Raw genomic sequence first — 19,612 nt, forward strand, 5'->3', positions numbered from 1 at the left:
GGAAAAGGGAAAGGTGACCTGTTGTGTAAGAAAATAATATTGCCAACAGTGCTATTACATCTGACCAGGAAAGCAAGGCTATTCAGTTGGCACACAACAATTTTCTCTGTTCCTTGCTTTTGGGGAGAGAAAAGACTTAAGATCGCTTTCTTGACACGTGCACGCACCAGTAGGTTTTCTTTATGCGTGTTGTAACAAACCCCTTTACTGCTCATTCTCGATAACAGCACAAACCCAGCAAGAATGAAATTTTTACGACGCGCTTCCAGCACCTCTCACACGCATTTACTTAAGCCTCACAACACCCCTGTGAGGTAGGTAAATATTATTGTACCCATGTACAGATGGGTATACTGTAGGCACAGAAAGGTTAAATCACTTGCCCAAGGTTACACAGCGACTTTGTGGCAGAGCTGGGGTCAAAACCCAGGAGTACTGTCACCCAAAAATCTGCAATGAGTTTTAGACCGTGGCCACTTCCTACACTTGCTGTAAAAGACCATCTGACAAACACAGCACTGCACAAATCCAAATAACCCCATGTATTAGATGTGCCTGGTTGCCTTGCTGCATGTATCCCAAGGAGCTGAGGGGGGAGTAAAATTTATGCTCTCAAATCATTTGTGTCTACTTGCAATGCTTCGTTTTGTTGTGATTTTTGGTTTGTTTTGGTTTGTTTATTTTATTTTTTTTTTAGTTTTTTAATATACAACAGGAAACTATAGTCCACATTATTTTATCAACAACACCGCTTTCCAACTGGGTGGTCTGTACGTCTAAATGTACATTAAGGTCCAGATGGTTTAAGTAGATTTATCTTGATTGTCACCAATTGCCTCCCTCCTCATCAGTGAAGAGCAAATGGAACACATGCAGCTCTCTGTCATACCACATTCTTTTTTCTCATCATCATACTGTCTGAGCTTCAAGTAAGGAACAAGGGTTGAACACAGGCAATATCTAGCACAGCAGGAAGGCTCCAACCTTTCTTCACATCACACCTCAACAGAAAAGAGTCACCACCCTGTTATTCCCAAGTTCAAACACGACAGAACAATGAAGCGATTCCGAACATGCTCATGAAGAAATAAGTGGACTGCAACAATCTCTGGTGGTACCCAAAGGTCTGGAAATGCATTCTGCACACAGTGAAATGTTTGCCCACGTCTATTTGGGATAGCCTCAAATCCTCTCCATCAAACCAGGCTGAGATTCTCTGCACCAGAATACACCTGAGCTCCAAGGAAAAATAAAAACAGCAATCATCACCCTGGGAAACCACCATCCCCACAGCCCCAGGGCTTTAGACAACTCCCAAAATAACAACATGCAGGCTTCAACATGGGTACACAACAGAGTTCACATCATCCCTGCCATCTAACATCAACTACGTTGGCTTATTTGGGGATTGGCATAGACCACATTTTGTTGTGGGTATTTAGGGTTTTGTTTTCCATTATTTTGCATGGCCACATTCAATCTGAACAGAATCCAGAGAAAAGCCAACCCAGTAAAAGAAAAAAAGATCCTAGAAAAGCCTGTCTTCACAATTTTCCGCTGACTCTGGCAGCTTCCAAATTGTCTTTTGCCCAAGCTGCCCAGCAAGCAGGCACTAAAAGGTTTTGCAAATGCACAGTAGTTAAGTTTTCCTTTTCAAAGCACCTCTGAGCTTCAATGAAATCATGCTGGACGAACCTCAGACCACATTTTCTTCGGGAGGTTTAGTCATGCTGCAGGTATGTGGATGACAGGTGTGTCATGCATTTCTGTGTAGGGACAAGGAGGAAGGATAAATTGTGAAGTGAATCTTGTGTATACAAAGATATACCTGAAGAGCACAGGATGGTTGCTCTCTGAAAGTCAACAGCTATGTTCTCCTTATGAGCAGCACCAGCCAGGTTTTAGCAGACCACTGACTAAAGCTTGAACCTAATTTTGTCCTGTTTCATCTAGTCAGCTTTAAATAAAAATACATGCAAATGACTACTGATTTTTGGCAGGGGCAGAGAAGGACAGGATGAAGCAGACAATTAGCTCCAATCCAAAACACTGAAAATATATGTATTTACACTTGAAATCAGCGGCTTGCTTGCACTTTTCACTTGTAATTATACAACACCGGTTCCTCTTCTGTGGTTCAGGTTGGATATGCTGCAGATGAAAAATGCCTTGTATGGGTGGCAAAGCATGACAAGGACATGGGCAGGGGCCTTGCAATTCCTGTATTTCCATTGTTGATTTGGTCTGGTTTGAATCATTCCTGTCTCCAAATTAGCTGCCTACAGATGTATAACGCTATCACACTAAGCTTGCCAGCCATCTGACATGGATGGAGGAATGGATGGGTTGACATCAGCACAATAAAAGTGACGTTCTTTGCAAAATAACCTCAGCAAAAAGAATGAAGTGAACTGAAAAATACCTTATCCATTGAATCAGGCAGACAAAAAAAAAAAAGAAAAATGCCATATTGGAGCTGATGTACTCCACCAAGTCTTGAATCTCAATCTGTGGCATATAGATATATCTTTAATAGTAAATTAAGCACTGCCAGGATCCATTCTGGCCAAGGAGCCAACCGACAAGTGCCGGCCACATCGATATTACTAAACTCTTTCACTCCCCAGTATGGAGCAGCTGCATCCAAGCTGCGATTCAGGATGGTCCCTGGCCAGTATGTAAAGCTGTGCCTGAGCCCGGGGCTCATTGGAGTGGTTCAAAACCACAGCAGGGAAGGTCTGAACGATATAACAGTGAGGACAGTGGAGCCCTTGTGTCCTGGCTTTGGTCTGGCACAGCACAGTTGGCTAGTTTAGACAATTCCAGGGTGAATCCAGCAGATCAAACGAACCAGATAGGTTTACCACTGATCTTGTGATGTGAATAAATATGGACTCAACCTCCTTCAGGACAGTTTGAAGAACCCCTCATGCAGTATCTTCTGGCAAGAAGGTGTGACATGGTATAATTAAGCTACTAGGGAGAGGCTGAGGAATTAAAAACCAAGTGGAACCAAAACAAGTCATTGACTATCATGCTGAAGCACACACCAAAAATCAAAGAGACCCTGGGCAAAAAAACCCAACAAACCAGGCAGTGAGGGCTAAACGTTTTAGCATTGAGATTAGTACCAATAAAGAGCTGGGGGCAATTTTCCTCCCCGAGCTTTTGGCTTGGCAAAAGGCGCTGTTTGGCAACAAGATCACAGATAACCCCAAGAGGAAAAGGTCACCACACCAATCTGTCCACGATGAACTCATTAGGTGTAGTGGTAGAGCACATGCTTTTACGTTAAGGCTATAATGGAGTCCTTGAAAGAGAAATAGTTCTTTAGGGTTGACACAGGCTCTCACTGTAAATCTTCCACTAAATCAAGATGCCAGTGGATATCATTCAAAGAAAGGACTAATAGCAGAGGCAGAAATTTTATGCAACTAAGTGTAATGAAATAGTCTTAACACGCAGTAGAAGCACCTGCCTTCATTGTTATCCATACTATGAGCCACGAAGAAGGAGGACTTTGGAGCACGGGTGTGTCAAGCCCTTAGTCAAGCTGGTTTGGCTGTGAGAAATTAGCACTGCATCGAAAAGTAAGGTCACTTCTAGAGTGTTTTGCCCCTCTGCTCCCGTAATGGGATGGAGAGGACAACTGTTGGTGTTGTGTTCTGGAGTAAGAGTCCCGTTCCTGAGGGAAGGCAGGCTGCAGATGCTCATGAGAGGCAACACTGAAGGGTCTCCTCCTCAATTTCTGATAAGTGTGCCTTGGCTTGTTGACTCATTTCACTGTTCTGGTGCAAAGCGGCAGGATCTGGCTGTTCAGTGGGGCCAGGGAGTGGGATCACATCTCCGAAACAGTCCTCAAGGTTGACAAGTTCAGAGAAGGGGACATTCTTGTGGTGCTTTTGAAAATGAGGATGCTGTCTCCTGGAGGAGAGGTCTCTGAGGAACAGCAGGGTTGTTTGTCATCCATTCCTTTCTGAATGCTTATGCCAATGAAATGCAGATGTGCAGAGGACAGGTCTTCATGGAAGGACCAAGAAAAGTCTTTACACAGGCCACGAGTCTCAGGGATCTCGATCAAAATAAGTCTATGCTAGTATTAAAGATAAGTCAAAAGGAGAAATCCAGGTCTGTTGCAAGAGGATGGGCACTGATGTGCTTTTATGACTCAGTAGCTGGGGGCAATAAGTTCACTTCACAAATTACCTCTTTTTATGAAGACAGCATACTGATTAGGGAAGAGATGGGTGAAATGTTAGTAAGAAACTTGACAAGGGACTGGTTATGGGACAGAGACAATGGAGAAGGGAAATGAAAGCTTTATACAATTTATGTGTGTTTATACGTATATGTATTTATGTGCATGGTAAACATGGGGCTGGGAACTTAGATAGGGGATGACAAGACAAAATCCCTCCCTTTGCATGAAAATGTGACCATCATATCGTTTGTAATAAGAGCCCAGCAACATTTGCCTGAAATTTGACTGGGAATTACAGTACCAGTGACAATTTGGCTTCTTAGAAACTTTGCCATGTGTCTATAGTTTGGTGTGAATTGAGCCCTGCCCTCCTTAAAAGGGACAGACACCAGTTAAATGTTTTAAATGAAACAGCTGAAGAAACACCAACATTTTCTCAGAACACTGCAAAGGACCACTGACTGAAAAAAATGTTTCTCTTCAGGTATATTCAGGCGAAGAAAGCATTCAGCTTCTTTTAAACTGTTATATAAAATTGGTAACTAGTTTCTTTTAAGACTATTATAATTAAAAAACCCAACCAATTCCTCAAATTAAAAAAAAAATCATAATCATAATTAAAAAATATCCCCCCCATGCTGACCTTCTTTTCAGAACAGGTCAGCATGGGAGTTTTGCACCCTAGACAGTTACAGTATTTCTGGAATAAAAAATTGCAATTGCACACAGAAAATACTACAGCATTCACTTAAAAAGATCTCATGTTGTTGTTGATTTTTTCTTCCCCTCCCAAGTAGAGGGACAGTGGGATTGAAAAGATGCCCTGAAACGGGAATATTCCTTTAAAGGAGCAATACTCTCAAAAAGGAAAAGGGTGTTAGATAGAGGCAAACCCGTGATTTAACTCGAAACAAAGAGATTCCAGCACTGAAACAGAATTCGAGCGATGTGAATGTTCAGACACCGAGCGGGTTATTTGGAAATGTCAAGAAAAACCACACAGCCCTCAGCAGGTGACTGTCTAGGCTTTGCCATCATCGGAGGCGGCAGCATCTCCTTGTGGTTAGAAGGCTAAGCTAAACCATGATGCTCTCACTATGCTCTGAATTTCCTCTGGTGGTGTTTCTCGCCATGTACTTACAGTAGAGGGTGACACAAGACAGTTTTTATCAGCAGTTCCCCACATGTACCAAGTTGAAGAATTCTCAGCTATATCACAACAACAACATCAACAAAAATACAAAGCACCAAATCATCTCAAGACGTGAGTCAGTTTACAGGTTATTACCGTGTGAAGAAGTTTGTTGGTTGTTTTGTTGTTGTTTGGTTGGTTGTTTGTTTTTTTTTTCAATCTCAATTTTCATGTTTTGTTTTCCTTTAAACAAAACAAAGCAAAACAAAACAAAAATCAACCCCCCCCAAAACCCCCAAAATGGAACGAAGGATGCTTTACAATCACTTTAAGGCTCGCACTGAATGAGACGTGACAGGTCTTAACACGAGATTACAAATAATACATGTATGCCTTTCACAGCCTTAAAATGATACAGCAGGTCAAATTATTTTGCCAGTCACTGATCAAGTATTGTGCCTTTAAATTGACTCGCTTTTTGCTACTATGCTGAGTTTTATTATTACTGAAATAGTTATTAGAGATGTGAAAATGCAGTTTAGTATCATGTTTTTGGTATATAATTTCGATGTTTGGCAGACTTCTTCTGCCAAATAAATCAAGGTGGCAGGACTTATTCTGGGCTCAGACGGTTGTTATCGACTCCACTGAAGACAGTGGTGCTTTAGCATGTGCAATTGTTGGAAACAAGATCAGATACTGTATTACTGCATTCACCTGGTGCAAACCAACCATCACACACGGCCCGTTTACACGAGGAAAATGGTTACATGGCATTTATAACATGACTCGGTCGAGGCTCACAGCCTTGGCCAAATGGTGTTATAGATCCATTAGCAAATTGAGTTACAGACCTGATTTTGTCTTTCAACTGTTGGAAAAACCAAACTTCATTGAGGGCGTCTTGGCTTTGCCTTCTTATCGTTAGACATTTTGGGTTTTTTCTGCTAAATCCAATCAGAGCAATGAGATTTTTTTTTCATACATTTCTCTCTTTGTTGTTGTTGTTAATTTTTTTTATTTTCTTTTTTTTATTTTTTTTTTTTATTTTAAGGTTTGTATTTCAGTTGGTTGGGTTTTTCTTTTTCCTGGCATATAATCATCAAAGAGTTTTGCATGAGAAAGGTGACAGTACTTAATGAAACTCAGCACCTAAGGGCATAAGGCAGTTGTAGGTTTGTTTGTTTGTTTTTTTTTTTATTTTTCAATCAGCACCAATCCCATAAATAATGTTCTACACTTGGTGTACGGTATAAAACTGATGTGGAGATGCCTCCTTCTCCACCTGTGAATCCTAGGTGTGGAAGTTGAAATACTGTTTCTTGTGTGTAAAAAACAAAAGAAAAGTTTTTCTTTTTGTTTTTACTTACAAAACATAGAGAATATCTTTTTTTTTTATACATACAGCAACCAGAAAGAAAGCTTATCTGAAGGTTTGTGTTTGTTTCATGATCTGTGTTTACCGTAAACAAAAATAAGGTCCCCTCTTTTTACTTTTGCTTTTAAGGAGCTTTTAAAGTGAAGATTCATATTGTAGCAACTCATATAAGAGAGGTCCATCTCTATACCTAATACCTACAGCTGTGGGGGTGACATACTGGAGGATGTTGATAGTTCTTCTTAACCTCCTGTCTACAAAATGAGCATCCCATGCAGGGTATCTTTTTCTTGGGATGTCAATCTTAATGAGAGGCCCCTCAGGGGGGTAGGGTCGCCCAGATGGAGTAGATGGTACCATTGCTCTCACCTGGAAAACGGGCAAGCAAGTGTCAGCTGTGAGTTCCTCCTGTTGCTCCGTGACCGCTCTGGTGGGCGTAGCCTGGGCCCCCCGGTACCCAGGGGTTTGGGGCGCCATGGGCTCAACATCGGGGGGCAAAGGAATGCCCCAGAGCAGCTCGGCGCAACAGGAGCTGACAAGGATCTTAGCTCTTGGCCCCATGGGATGCAGCACACCATAATATAACAGCATCAAAGCTATCCCAGCAGCAAAGCTAAGAAAGACACAACACAGTGCTGGCACGGCATATGAGTCAGTAGTGTCAGGATCTCTGTAAAAATACCAAAGGAGCGTCAAGGTAGCGTTCTCCGTCAGGACTACCGTGTAATACGCAAACATTCTGTATCGAGTCCGCCCTTCCTTGACATTAAACCAGCAGAAAATGTACACAATCCCTACCACCATGTTGAAGAGGATCTCCTCCCACTTAGACATGCAGAAATCTGTCCCACCATGGATGATCCAGAAAGCCATGGCACACCAATGGACCACTACAAAGATCCCAAAGTAGAGCTGGAAGATGGAAGCAAAGAGAGCAAAAGAAATAACTCGGGATGAGATGGTGAAGAGGCGCCAGAAGAGATGGATGAGGGCCCCTCTGTAGCTCATACTCTTCTTGTCGTCCCTAGAGTCCCGAAGAAGCTTGTGATAGGAGGCTAGCACCCAAGCCAGGGACATCAGGGAGGCCACAGAGGACACACCTGCCGGAAGACACACAGATCCACCGAGTTAGACAGGAGGTTTGGTTGAAAACATCATCTGATCACTAAATTATTGCAGGGGCAGGCTCGGTAGCCCAAAGGTTCAACTCACGTCAGGTTGTCCTTACAGTCTAGAGGAGAGAAATACAGAAATGTCAGTGTGGGAATTGGAAACGATGCTGTATTCAGGAGTTCTCTGGCATAGCACATTATGTTTGTCTTCATGGCTCTGCCGCCCCATCCCAGCTCTTCTTTTCTTACAGGGAACAGCTTCTGTCCCCACCCTGATTAGATCCATATTTGAGAATTTGAAATCCACATTCCATTTAAACACTGCAGACTAAGTCTGAAGGTTGTAGAAAGTAGCCTGTCTTGGAGTGCACCACTGCAAGAGTAGGACACCTACATTCCTTGTAACTGCATGGATCTTTTTTATTATAAAATACTTTCAAAAAAGCAACATTCACACTGATGTGTACTTGGTTTTGACTTAATCGGGAATCCCTGTTTGCATTCACCTTTGGAAAAAATAAGCTGCTGGTCAGGTTTTTTTGTCACCCTGTAGTCCTGTGCAGATGATACATACAGGGGATGATACCTACAGGGGACATCAAGGCTCATCAATATCCTCCAAATGGTCCTGAAACAAAGAATCTGATCCCTCCAGCAACTCCCCTGCCCTGTTTCCAGCATGGACTGAAGACCTTTATGGGAGGTAGCTTATCTCCAGCCTTGTTTTCTGGATGGATCAGAGATCCACAATTAAACTATTTATTTGTTCCAGTGGATAAAATAGTGCCCTGCCACACCTCAGGACCTTGGAAAAATACAATACCATTGATTATCATGACAGTAAACTGAATGATTCATTGAGCAAAGCAACACAATAAAAATTAATTGAAACATTCCTAGGAAAAGAAAAGGCCACTGACATCTCATTCTTTGCTCCCACTGCTGCTCACTTGACAACTGTTTTACAGGTGAGGGAACAGCTGATGAACTAAGATCCATGTTTGGAAAGCTAGACTGGCTGGCCTTTGCCAAAGATCTATCTGGGAGCATTACCTACAAAATCTAAAAGAAAAATGCTAATGTTTTCAAGTAAAACAAACAATAACACAACCCACCCCTCCATCTCTGATGTCCAGCTCTATTTTGCTTTTACTTCTTTAAGAAACCCCAAGGAGCAGCTTGCTGTACCTGCTCAGGATTAAAAAGCTAAAATGCCCGAAAACCCTAACTTCTTTTCTTCTGTTTTTTTTTTTTTTTTTGTTCTTACTTTTTTCTCTGCCCACAAGCACCTGGCTCCCACCGGGATGGAAAGAAGATCCACAAGCTCTTAAGACCTACCTCTAGAGACTTTAATGGAATCATAGAATCATTAAGGTTAGAAAAGACCTCTAAGATCATCAAGTCCAACTGTCAGCCCAACACCACCATGCCTACTGAACCATGTCCCGAAGTGCCACATCTACAAGTTTTTTGAACCCCTCCAGGGATGAAGACTCCACCACTGCACTGGGCAGCCTGTTCCTATGCTTCACCACTCTTTAGGTAAAGAAATTTTTTCTAATATCCAATCTAAACCTCCTGGCACAACTTGAGGCCCCTTCCTCTTGTGCTATCACTTGTTACTTGTGGGAAGAGACCAGCACCCACCTCACTCTGACCTCCTTTCAGATAGTCCTGTCCTCATATGGGAGGTGCTCCAGCCCTCTGATCATCTTTGTGGCCTCCTCTGGACTCGCTCTAACAGCTCCATGTCCTTCCTGTGCTGAGGACTCCAGAACTGCATACAGGACTCCAGGTGAGGTCTCATGAGGGTGGAGTAGAGGAGAATCACTTTTCTAGCCCTGCTTGTCATGCTTCTTTGGATGCAGACCAGGATATGGTGGCTTTCTGGGCTGTGTTATATTTTTGGTACACGTAATAGTTTTGGAAGGCAAAGTAATGTCACAGTTCTTATGGTAAGTGCTGCTATACCTGTAAGCATTATGTCTGATGCAGTATCTTCTAGCTATTCAGTTTAAAAACTTTCTATGAACAACAGAAAAAAAAAAAGTCATGTATTGTCATATTTTAGTACTACTGTACTAGAAACTTGTATGGTGTTAGATATACCTGTATATGGAAACTCAAGTAGCACCAGGCCACAAGAGACAGATGTGTCACAGTGGCTTAAAAACATTCCTGTTGGGTTCATTTATTCTACAATAGAGAGAGGAATAAAATACACGAGAAACAAAAACCTGCTATACCTATAAAGGCTTTTCCCACTGTAACATTTTCAGCGCAGATACCTACATTAATCACAGTCTTTGTTGTAAATTGGACGGAGCTGGCTGAGGGTATGTGTGTTGAGTCACTCATATTGCACAGTACCATGCCTGCTGACAGTCATCTGAACATCTCCTCAAGTCAACAGAGAGAGACAGACACCCCCAGAAAGTGATTCACCCTGTCCTAAGATCCATGTGTGGGACAAGGGGGATTGACTCATGCTTCCAAAGTGTCTTTCTCCATCCCTTGACAGGGGAGGGCAGGGACAGTCAGATGGGATGAGTACTACCCTTACAAAACAGTTTGTTGTCTCCTCATTTGCACTAATATATGAGGGGGAATATGAGGTATCTCTAGGCATTTTGGCATATTCTTGCTGTCGTTTAAAAATTCACAACTCTGTGCTGAATGCAAATTTTGGCATCCTAGTGATAAGCAGGATGTGGACCTGGGTGTAAGGGGGGTGCGATCAGTAGATGCACATCAACAGGAGCCATGGAGCAATATAAAGACTTCTCTGGTACGTCTTACTTTGTTGCAACAGAAATTATTCCCAGCTATTTCATTCTAGTGGAAGGTGTCCCTGCCCATGGTGGGGGTTGGAATTGGATGATCTTTAAGGTCTGTTCCAATCCAAATCATTCTATAATTCTAAGATTTTATGATACAGACCTAAATGACAAAGCATGCCTTGGCTTTTGTAATCTTGACCATGAGTTCCCATCTCTGCTTGTTACTTCTAGCCTGTGACATCTTCATAGACCTTCATAGACTGTGGGATAAACTGTTCCTATCTTTTCCACTTTTCCAAGCCCAATTTCTAAGCAACTACAGACACCTGTCCAAATTATAACTAGAATAAAAATTTCTGGCAAGTTGAATCACATGAGAAGTATGTTTTTATTTTGATTTTGACTTTTGCACGTGGTGACTGATGCAGCTTCATCTAGCACAAGTGGATTTCAACTCCCTTCCAAGGTTTGTTTATCGAAGGGTTGGGGATGGTTTGAAACTGAAGTCACTTCAACAAACCCACTCCCACTCCTCCCACTCTGTGTTTAGTCTTGGGAGTGGAAAACACTCAGCATGCACTGCCGTATCTCTGTGGGCATGCTCAAGCCAGAAGGACATGAGCTCCCATGGGGCTGGAAACCCTGGGGTTGCATCCATGGGATCTGTAACAAGTCAAACTGGCATAGACTGAGGTTATAGAATCATAGAATCAAAGAATCACCAGGTTGGAAAAGACCCATCGGATCATCGAGTCCAACCATTCCTATCAAATACTAAACCATGCCCCTCAGCATCTTCCTACTCTCTACACCAAGCTGTACAACAGCCCTTGAACTCCTCCTATCACCTGCTAAAAGCAATGAGTGACTCACAGGCTGTAGTCAGCACCATTGAGGAGTCAAGCCCATGTGTCTTGAATGACACATCACAAGTATTAGTCCCCCAAATACCTTCAGTAATGTTCCCTGAAGTCCTTACGGTGAGATACCTCCTAACTTACATTCAGTATGGTGAGGCAGAGCTTTATTATGTCCCACTTGACAGAAGAAGCACTAAGGTTTGAAGGATTTCTCAAGGTCTCATATAAAATCCATGCTAAAGCAGGTAATATATCTCTCTCATATCACAGTGCACCTTGCTTTTCAGACAGGACTCAGCTCCTACTGTATGGAGTCACCTCAAGGTGTCCATGGTTGAGTGATATCTCTTACTTTACTTGATGGAGAATTAAGTCTTAGTGCAACCCTCACACATAGGAATCCAGCAACATTTGAGGTGCTACAGGATGTTCCAAACCTCCATGTGGAGCTGGCAGATGTGACAACTCGCATACAGAAGACAAGAGCATTTTTAAGCTGGGAGCTGGAGTGGAAAGGGTACTCAGGTCATCTGAAATGACACTGAGCAAAAGTCAACCAACTTGTTTCTTGACTCATTATAGCTTGTGGAGACAGATCTGTGCTAAGGTGGTTGTTTAGACCCTATGACTGTATTGTCTGCATCTCCATTGAGCATAAGGGAAGCTTAGACACCCCCATCATGTGGAGATACCTTCATCTAAGATACCTTTGTTTAGTTGTCTGAAGCTGGAGCTGAAATAGACCGTTATGTTGAACTGCTTTGATGCTGACCTCTTGGCTTAGTAATTCTTTCTCAGGGGGACTTAACACTCATCAGTGGTAAACAGACATGGCACAAAGACTGAGCAACAATGAACAGTGAAGATAAATGAGAAAGCATCCATATCAAAGGCTAAACTCCCTGAGAAGACCGCTGGACCAAGGAATAGGGTCTCTGAGAAAGGGAAACAAGAGTCATTGCTTGGGATCATCAAAAAATGAGTGGACTAGAGTATAATGCAGATAGTGATCTGATACCAGAGAAGAGGAGCATGAACCACTCTGAGTTCAAGAGACGCTCCTGGAGCCTTGCAGGGGATAGGTCAATTTTCAGCCTATTTCTGTGTTCATTCTCCAGTTCCTACTGATGGCCTAAGAAAAAGCCATCTCAGAAACATAATGAGAGTCACTGAAAAACTCACTTCCAGAAGACAGACTCAAAACAATGACTCCCCTTAAACTGCCATTGCTGGAATCATGTAATGGTTTGGGTTGGAAGGAACCTTAAAGATCATGCAGTTCCAACCCCCCTGCCGTGGGCAGAGACAACTCCCACTGGATCAGGTTGCTCAAAGTCCCATCCAGCCTGGCCTTTAACACCTCCTGGGACAAGGCATCCACGACTTCTCTGGGCAACCTGCGCTAGCGCCTCACAGGAAAAAAATTCTTCCTAATATCTAATTTAAATCTCCCCGGGAATAAAAACGGTGTATGGAAAGCCAAAGACATCCAAGCCTATCTGGCCTATTCATGCTCTGCAGTTACGTATCGTTTTATAGCCAGTCTCATAAAAACTTTGTAGACAAATCATATACACACAAAAGAATATTTAAAATGAACGATGTATCAATTTTTCCCTTACTCACAGTGTTGTTCAGCTGAGGAGAGTGTTTTTTTCACTAGGGATATGTACAATTTCCATCACAAATCCAGCTGCAGGTTATTGGCTGCAAGTAATCTGAATGCAGTTACTGTAGCACAGTCCTTAAGTATTTACTATGGCACCTGCCCCTTGAAACTGTAAAATGATGCCTAACTGGTGCTCTATTTCCTTTTTGACAGTAATTCTCCTGAAGATTCTACAAAAACAAAATGAGGAGATACCAACATTTCTCCTGGGTGAGCTGATACTCAAATACTCAGTGCAACGTGAAACCTTCCACCAGCCCCTGGATAAAAGCAGAGCTTGCTTAATGCCAAGTGCCACATCTCAGTTCCTCCCCATCACTCGCTAGCTGCTCAGGCCACTGTGCTGTGAACCCTGTTATTGTGTTTTCCCCTTTGGGTGGCACGTTCCTCCCTGAAGCTCAGAATGAATCTAGAGGCAGGCTTTCATTTTGATGCACACAGAGTAAAAATGCACTGACATACAAAAGAGATCAAGCTGGATTCTGCTTTTGTAACAACATTGCCTGCAAGTTGCTCCCTCTTCCTTTTTAATCTGTTTTTATTTATTTGCATCAGACTAAAAAGGGTCAGAATCAGACCCCACTTCTGTTTTCATTTGTTCCTGCTGGAGTTCAATGTTTCCCTTTTTCTTTCTTTTCAGAGGTGGGAATCACTTTTGTCTTCTTTCTTTCGTTCTCCCTCTTCATTTTTCACTTTGAACATGCAAAAATATGGATCATCACCTGTATATTAATAATAAAAAGGCTGTACAGACTGGTTTGACCTTCATTTTCCTAATAGGACTTCAGGACACTTCCTCTACCAGTTTCTCCAGTGTGCCACAGTCCATTATGGCAGATGAGCATTATTGCTCTTACGGTGAACATCACTCATAAGTGTGACCCAGGAATGGCCTTCTGACACCTATGTGACACCTCTGTGCTCCACTCAGAGCTGGACTGACCCACAATGAAAAACCAGAGCCTGATAGTGAAAAGAGATGTGACTTGAACATTTCTGCTTGTTACACTGGTGTCCTGTCCTTTGCTCTTTTCCCATGAAAAATATTTTTAGTATCATTGGACAAACGGTGTGTTTCAAATTCTGAGCATCTACTATGGAAACCTTCTTCCAAGGAACATCACAGCCCCACTCTCCCCAAGGTCTGACTCCCACAGGACACAGCTTCACCAGTCTATAAGAAACAGAAAACTGCTGGTGATTGTTTTGGAATCACAGAATCATAGAAACATAGAATCATAGAATCACCAGGCTGGAAGAGACCCACCGGATCATCCAGTCCAACCATTCCTACCAAACACTAAACCATGTCCCTTAGCACCTCGTCCACCCATCCCTTAAACACCTCCAGGGAAGGTGAATCAACCACCTCCCTGGGCAGCCTCTGCCAGTGCCCAATGACCCTGTCTGTGAAAAATTTTTTCCTAATGTCCAGCCTAAATCTCCCCTGATGGAGCTTGAGGCCATTCCCTCTCATCCTGTCCCCTGTCACTTGGGAGAAGAGGCCAGCACCCTCCTCTCCACAACCTCCTTTCAGGTAGTTGTAGAGAGCAATGAGGTCTCCCCTCAGCCTCCTCTTCTCCAGGCCAAACAACCCCAGCTCTCTCAGCCGTTCCTCATAAGGCCTGTTCTCCAGCTTCACCAGCTTCATTGCTCTTCTCTGGACTCGCTCCAGAGCCTCAACATCCTTCTTGTGGTGAGGGGCCCAGAACTGAACACAGGATTCGAGGAGCGGTCTCACCAGTGCCAAGTACAGAGGGAGAAGAACCTCCCTGGACCTGCTGGTCACGCCGTTTCTGATCCAAGCCAAGATGCCATTGGCCTTCTTGGCCACCTGGGCCACTGCTGGCTCATGTTCAGTCGCTGTCAACCAACGCCCCCAGGTCCCTCTCCTCCAGGCAGCTTTCTAGACAGACTTCTCCCTGTCTGTAGCTGCACAGGGTTGTTGTGCCCCAAGTGCAGGACGCAGCATTTGGCCTTGTTAAACCTCATGCCATTGGACTCAGCCCAGCGGTCCAGCCTGTTCAGATCCCTTTGGAGCCTCCCAACCCTCCAGCAGATCGACACTTCCACCCAGCTTAGTGTCGTCCGCAAACTTGCTAAGGGTGCACTCAAGATGGCAAAGGTAAGCAACTCAACTAAAGACATCTTCAAATAGATCTGGACAACAGGAATAGGGTCTTCTACTGCTGAATCCCACTGTGTCTTGCTTGCTTTGAGTAGCTATACAAGGCAGTCCATGCTCAAGGTAGCACAGGGAGGGGTCTTCCACATGAGACCAAAGGAATATCCATGTTCCCAAATGTTTTATTGTGAGTGTGTGAATGTCCATAGCGAGGCAACTTCAGACCAGCTTGCTCACATGGACAGATGCCCTCCCACCCCTTGCCTGTGAAAGGCTGTCTCACAACCTGAAATGTGGATGCATCCTAAAACTTTTTGCTCAATTAAGATGTCCTCACTGACCCCAGAAACACCGGTTCCCTTTTTAGTTTCCCTCCAGCTTTTGCTCTGGCACTGCCTTGAGGAACTGAGGTCCAGAGGTTCACTATGGCTTTCATTTCAAAAGGACTTGCTTTTCTCCCTTTTCATCCTGCTGCCTTTCAGTTTTCCCCAAAGCCCCTTTTCCTCTGCTTCGAGGAGAGATGACTGGCCACATTCGCCTGAACTGTGCTCTCATTATCTCGGCTGCTTCTGTCATGTTTTCTCCTATTTGTCTCCTCTTTGAACTCAGGAGCTGCCAAACGGGCTCAGGCCCTGGGGCCACCCACTCTTGTATCTTCTCCTGGATTCAAGCCAAGGACTGATCCTTCTGCAGGAGGCACAAGCACCCTGGGCCAAGCAGAAATGGCATAATCTGTCCTCTGTTTTGCATTGCCCTTAAATACCCTCAGTGAAGTGTCAAACCCCCTGTTGAAAACTTGGCTACCCCTCACCACATAAGGACTGGCAAAGCTTCCCCCGGTCTTCCCTGCATCCCACCTGAGGAGACCTGTCTGAGACCTGGGATGAGTTGCCCTCTGGAGGTGCCTCTCTGCCTCTCCATTGACTCCACCTGGTGTGTGCATGATCAAACTCAAAAGAGAAAACCAGTGAAAGTGGGTAAGGTGAAAAGTGCTGTAGATAACAGCAGTTTGGTGTCCAGGTGTCCACCAAATCCTTACAAGAGCTCACAGGGGAGCCCAGAGTCCCAGCAGGGTGAGGAGAGCAGAAAGGAGGCTTGGGAAACCTGTTCGTGGCTCCAAGATGAGCAGAATACCTGGCATTGACTTCTGCAGAGTAAAAGTTGCTAGATTTAGCATAAAATGGGCAAATTCAAGTGATGCAACACAACGATTTTATTCTACTGAAGGCCAAGCAAGGGGATTGGACTAGATGGCCTTAAAGGTTCCTTTCAACCCAAACCATTCTATGATTCTATGGAAACAACCCCCCAGATGATGACATAAGGGTGCTGTGACCAGTCATAGGACATGTTTAACTTGCATTTTCTGAACAGCCAGACAAGGTTATCACCATTCTCAGGAAAGCGGCAGCAGAAAGTCACTATCCCCCCACCACATCAACAAGAAGGCGGCTGATCCCGACAGACATATATGCAAATAGTCCTCACTGGCATCTAAGGTCACTATTTGCTTTCTACAATTGCCTTGCCCTGTTCCTAGGATGCTGACCACAAGTATCTCAGGTTTTACCCACTCCAAATATTCAACATATCTGGCAGCACTTTCCTAAAGCTGAAATCTCAGTCCACATAAACCTCATCTCACTTAGCTAACTGAGATCTTTGATCTTGTATAGTAGCTTGCCACCAAATAACCACTTGTAACAGTAGAGAGGAGAAGGGAACCCACAAACCCGGGCCTTGAGAGACCCTGGGTCACCGTGGTGCCACCTAAACTAGCAAATGAGAAACAGAGCTAGAACTACTCACTGACCTTGACCCCAGCTGGCACAGTCTACTATGACCATACTATTAAACTCTCTCAGTAGTTGTATCAAATCTGCCTTTTGGGAACAGTTCCTGGACTATGTGAAACTATTTTCTCATGCTCTGAAAACTTTGGGAAAGGGTGAGCTGGCCAGAACTGTACCAGAGACCATGTTAACAGAATCATTTGAGTGCCAGCACCGTCTGCGTTACAGGTATAGAGACAATATGTGCACAGTCCTCTGCTTATCACAAACTTGGTCATATAATCCCCTTCATCACTTTAAAAATAATGTGAAAGAACTGTGGTTCAACTCCTGGAGGTAGAGTTTCCAGGCTGGCCTTTTGGACAGAGTACATTAGCTCAGGTGGCTGCTGTGTCGAGCCCAGGTGGCTCTGGGGAGTCAGTCATGGCAGCTAGAGCTTAGGTAAGGCATAATTCAGCTTTATGCCAGCAAAACGTTATTTTGGTAGTATAGGTTAATCCTTCTAGGAATCTGGTCTCCGTTATGGTCTCAAAGCTACGTCTGAAGGAAATGCCAGCATGACTCAATTACTATAGCTAGATGGGCAAGCCTTGCCTTGTGGAGAAAAACCCTCCTCTGAAGGTCTGTCCAGCTGGTAGAGTCTCTGATGGAAGCCTGTGGGTAGAGTTGAAGGAAAATAACTTCAAAATCATACTTTTCAGGGGGAGCAATGCACAGCACGTGTCCAAGACCACTCAGGAATCTGGAGAGAGATTGGTCAATAGTTTCAGTCCTAAAGAATCTGGAGGCAACCATTGAGGAAAAGAAGGACATTCAACAAAACTAGTTTTTTCTTTGCAGTCCCTTTTGGTGTGACATTATTATGACATGTAGCTATTTATTTTGAAATTATTCCTCCAATTTGAAACTTCCCCTAAATGTTAAGAAAATTTAAAGAAAGGAATTCACTGTCCCCCTCTGACCAAAACCAAACAGTTTCACTTCAGTAGATGCTATTTTGGGGGTGTTAATATAGAACAGCTCTTTCCTTTGTGAATTTTGGCCAGTAAATCAGTAATCTCATTAATTTTGCTGACGTTTTTTTATGTTGGTGTGGGGCTACATTTGACAGGGTTTCCAACTAGAATAGCTGCTATTACCACTTAAATTGGGGTTTGTGTAGCTTGGTAAACCACACCCCTGCACTGATGACTCAGGCTATCTCACGCAAGTGCCAATATCTCTCTAAGGTCTTCCCACAGTGCCCTGGTGCATCCTCCCCCAGTGCACACTCCAAAAGACATGCTGAATCTTCTGTGGACAGCGTCTCAAGGTTCTTTGAGACACTCAGCACCAACAGCTACGTGCATCCCTGTCTCCTAAAGCCACACATACAGGAAAGAGAGACAGTCTGGTCTGAGCCTGGTCTAAATTTATCCAGATGCCAATCACCTGGGATAAATCTGCAGTAGAAATGTGCTGGGAGAGTGCAGCCAGGGTTTTCTGGACATAGTTTAGGGTGTTTGGGAACAGAGCATGAGAACGCTTATACATGCCTATTTTTGTCAAAGGTTTTATGAATTGCTGCTCTATTCAGAGTCAGATACCTTCTGCACAGTCATCACCGCAATTATAAAACTTCAGCTAAATTCCTGTTAATCTGAATGCTCTTAACCATTGTGTAAGAATCACACTGAAAAAGAACCCCACTTGAATCCCCAAAAGTCAACAGCCACAGAGAAGAGGATCTGAGGCTCCTTGAGAGACCCCAAAAGTTTTCCCTTGAAATGCTCCATCAGGACGTCCTGACAACACCTCCAGCAAGAACAGGTTTTAAATCATGCATGTAGAGCCAAATCCCTCTTTGTAGGCAATGTTACAGAAACCTGGTTCAACCTGTGAGTAGCACAGCCAGCCAATAAGTGTACAAGTGTCTCTATAGACCTCCATTGCTTTTTCCTGGTGCACTCTCTGGTTCTTCTTGTGCTCACTTGCTTCTGACCTCAGTACAGAAATCAGAGTAGCCTGATCAGAGCCTTTTATCTACGTGGTCAAGATACATCCAAATCCTACCAGGCACCTGAGATGGGAGAAAAATCAACCTAATCTACCTCTGTAGTTAATATGAAGAGCTAAGCATCACCATTAGCATGGATCTACCATGGATTTCTAGAGACCAAAGTCACCCAATTATCATTGTGCTGTTCTTGTAGCCTCGGTTAGATGTGCAGTATTGTGTGGCCATTGATTGCTGAGATCTAGGTTTTTTTCCTTCTGCTGTTTAAAATAGTCCTTCCCCAAGCGACAGGAAAAAAAAACCTCGAACATGTGATTACTTTAACTGGGAAAAATAAGATGACACAATCCAAGAAGAGCGACTCTTGAAGGAAAAATCATATTGCGCATTCAACAGCTGGTTCTTTGTGAAGGAAACTTTAGATACAACTTTTAGCGGCCAGTTCTTTGCTCAGATTCTTGAGCATATTGAACATCTTAACAGACTCCAGCTCACAATTTACACTCTGCAAAGATCAGAACAAGCCTCACATACTGAGATTATTTAGACCTAATGATATTTGAAAT

The 19,612-nt window shown here is 43.6% G+C and overlaps 1 protein-coding gene across 1 annotated transcript in view; it reads right to left on the reverse strand.

Moving 5' to 3' along the window:
- Nucleotides 1-4,982: 4,982 nt before the first annotated feature.
- The window catches only part of XKR6 (XK related 6), a 198,345-nt gene continuing 183,715 nt past the window's right edge, over nucleotides 4,983-19,612 (reverse strand). Inside the window, exon 3 of the mRNA XM_069850662.1 lies at nucleotides 4,983-7,811. Coding sequence (XP_069706763.1) covers nucleotides 6,847-7,811 — 965 coding nt within the window. The 3' untranslated portion in view covers nucleotides 4,983-6,846. The remainder of the gene's footprint in view (nucleotides 7,812-19,612) is intronic.

Source organism: Phaenicophaeus curvirostris, chromosome 2, assembly GCF_032191515.1.
Source record: "Phaenicophaeus curvirostris isolate KB17595 chromosome 2, BPBGC_Pcur_1.0, whole genome shotgun sequence".
In the NCBI taxonomy this organism is placed as follows: Eukaryota; Metazoa; Chordata; class Aves; order Cuculiformes; family Cuculidae; genus Phaenicophaeus; species Phaenicophaeus curvirostris.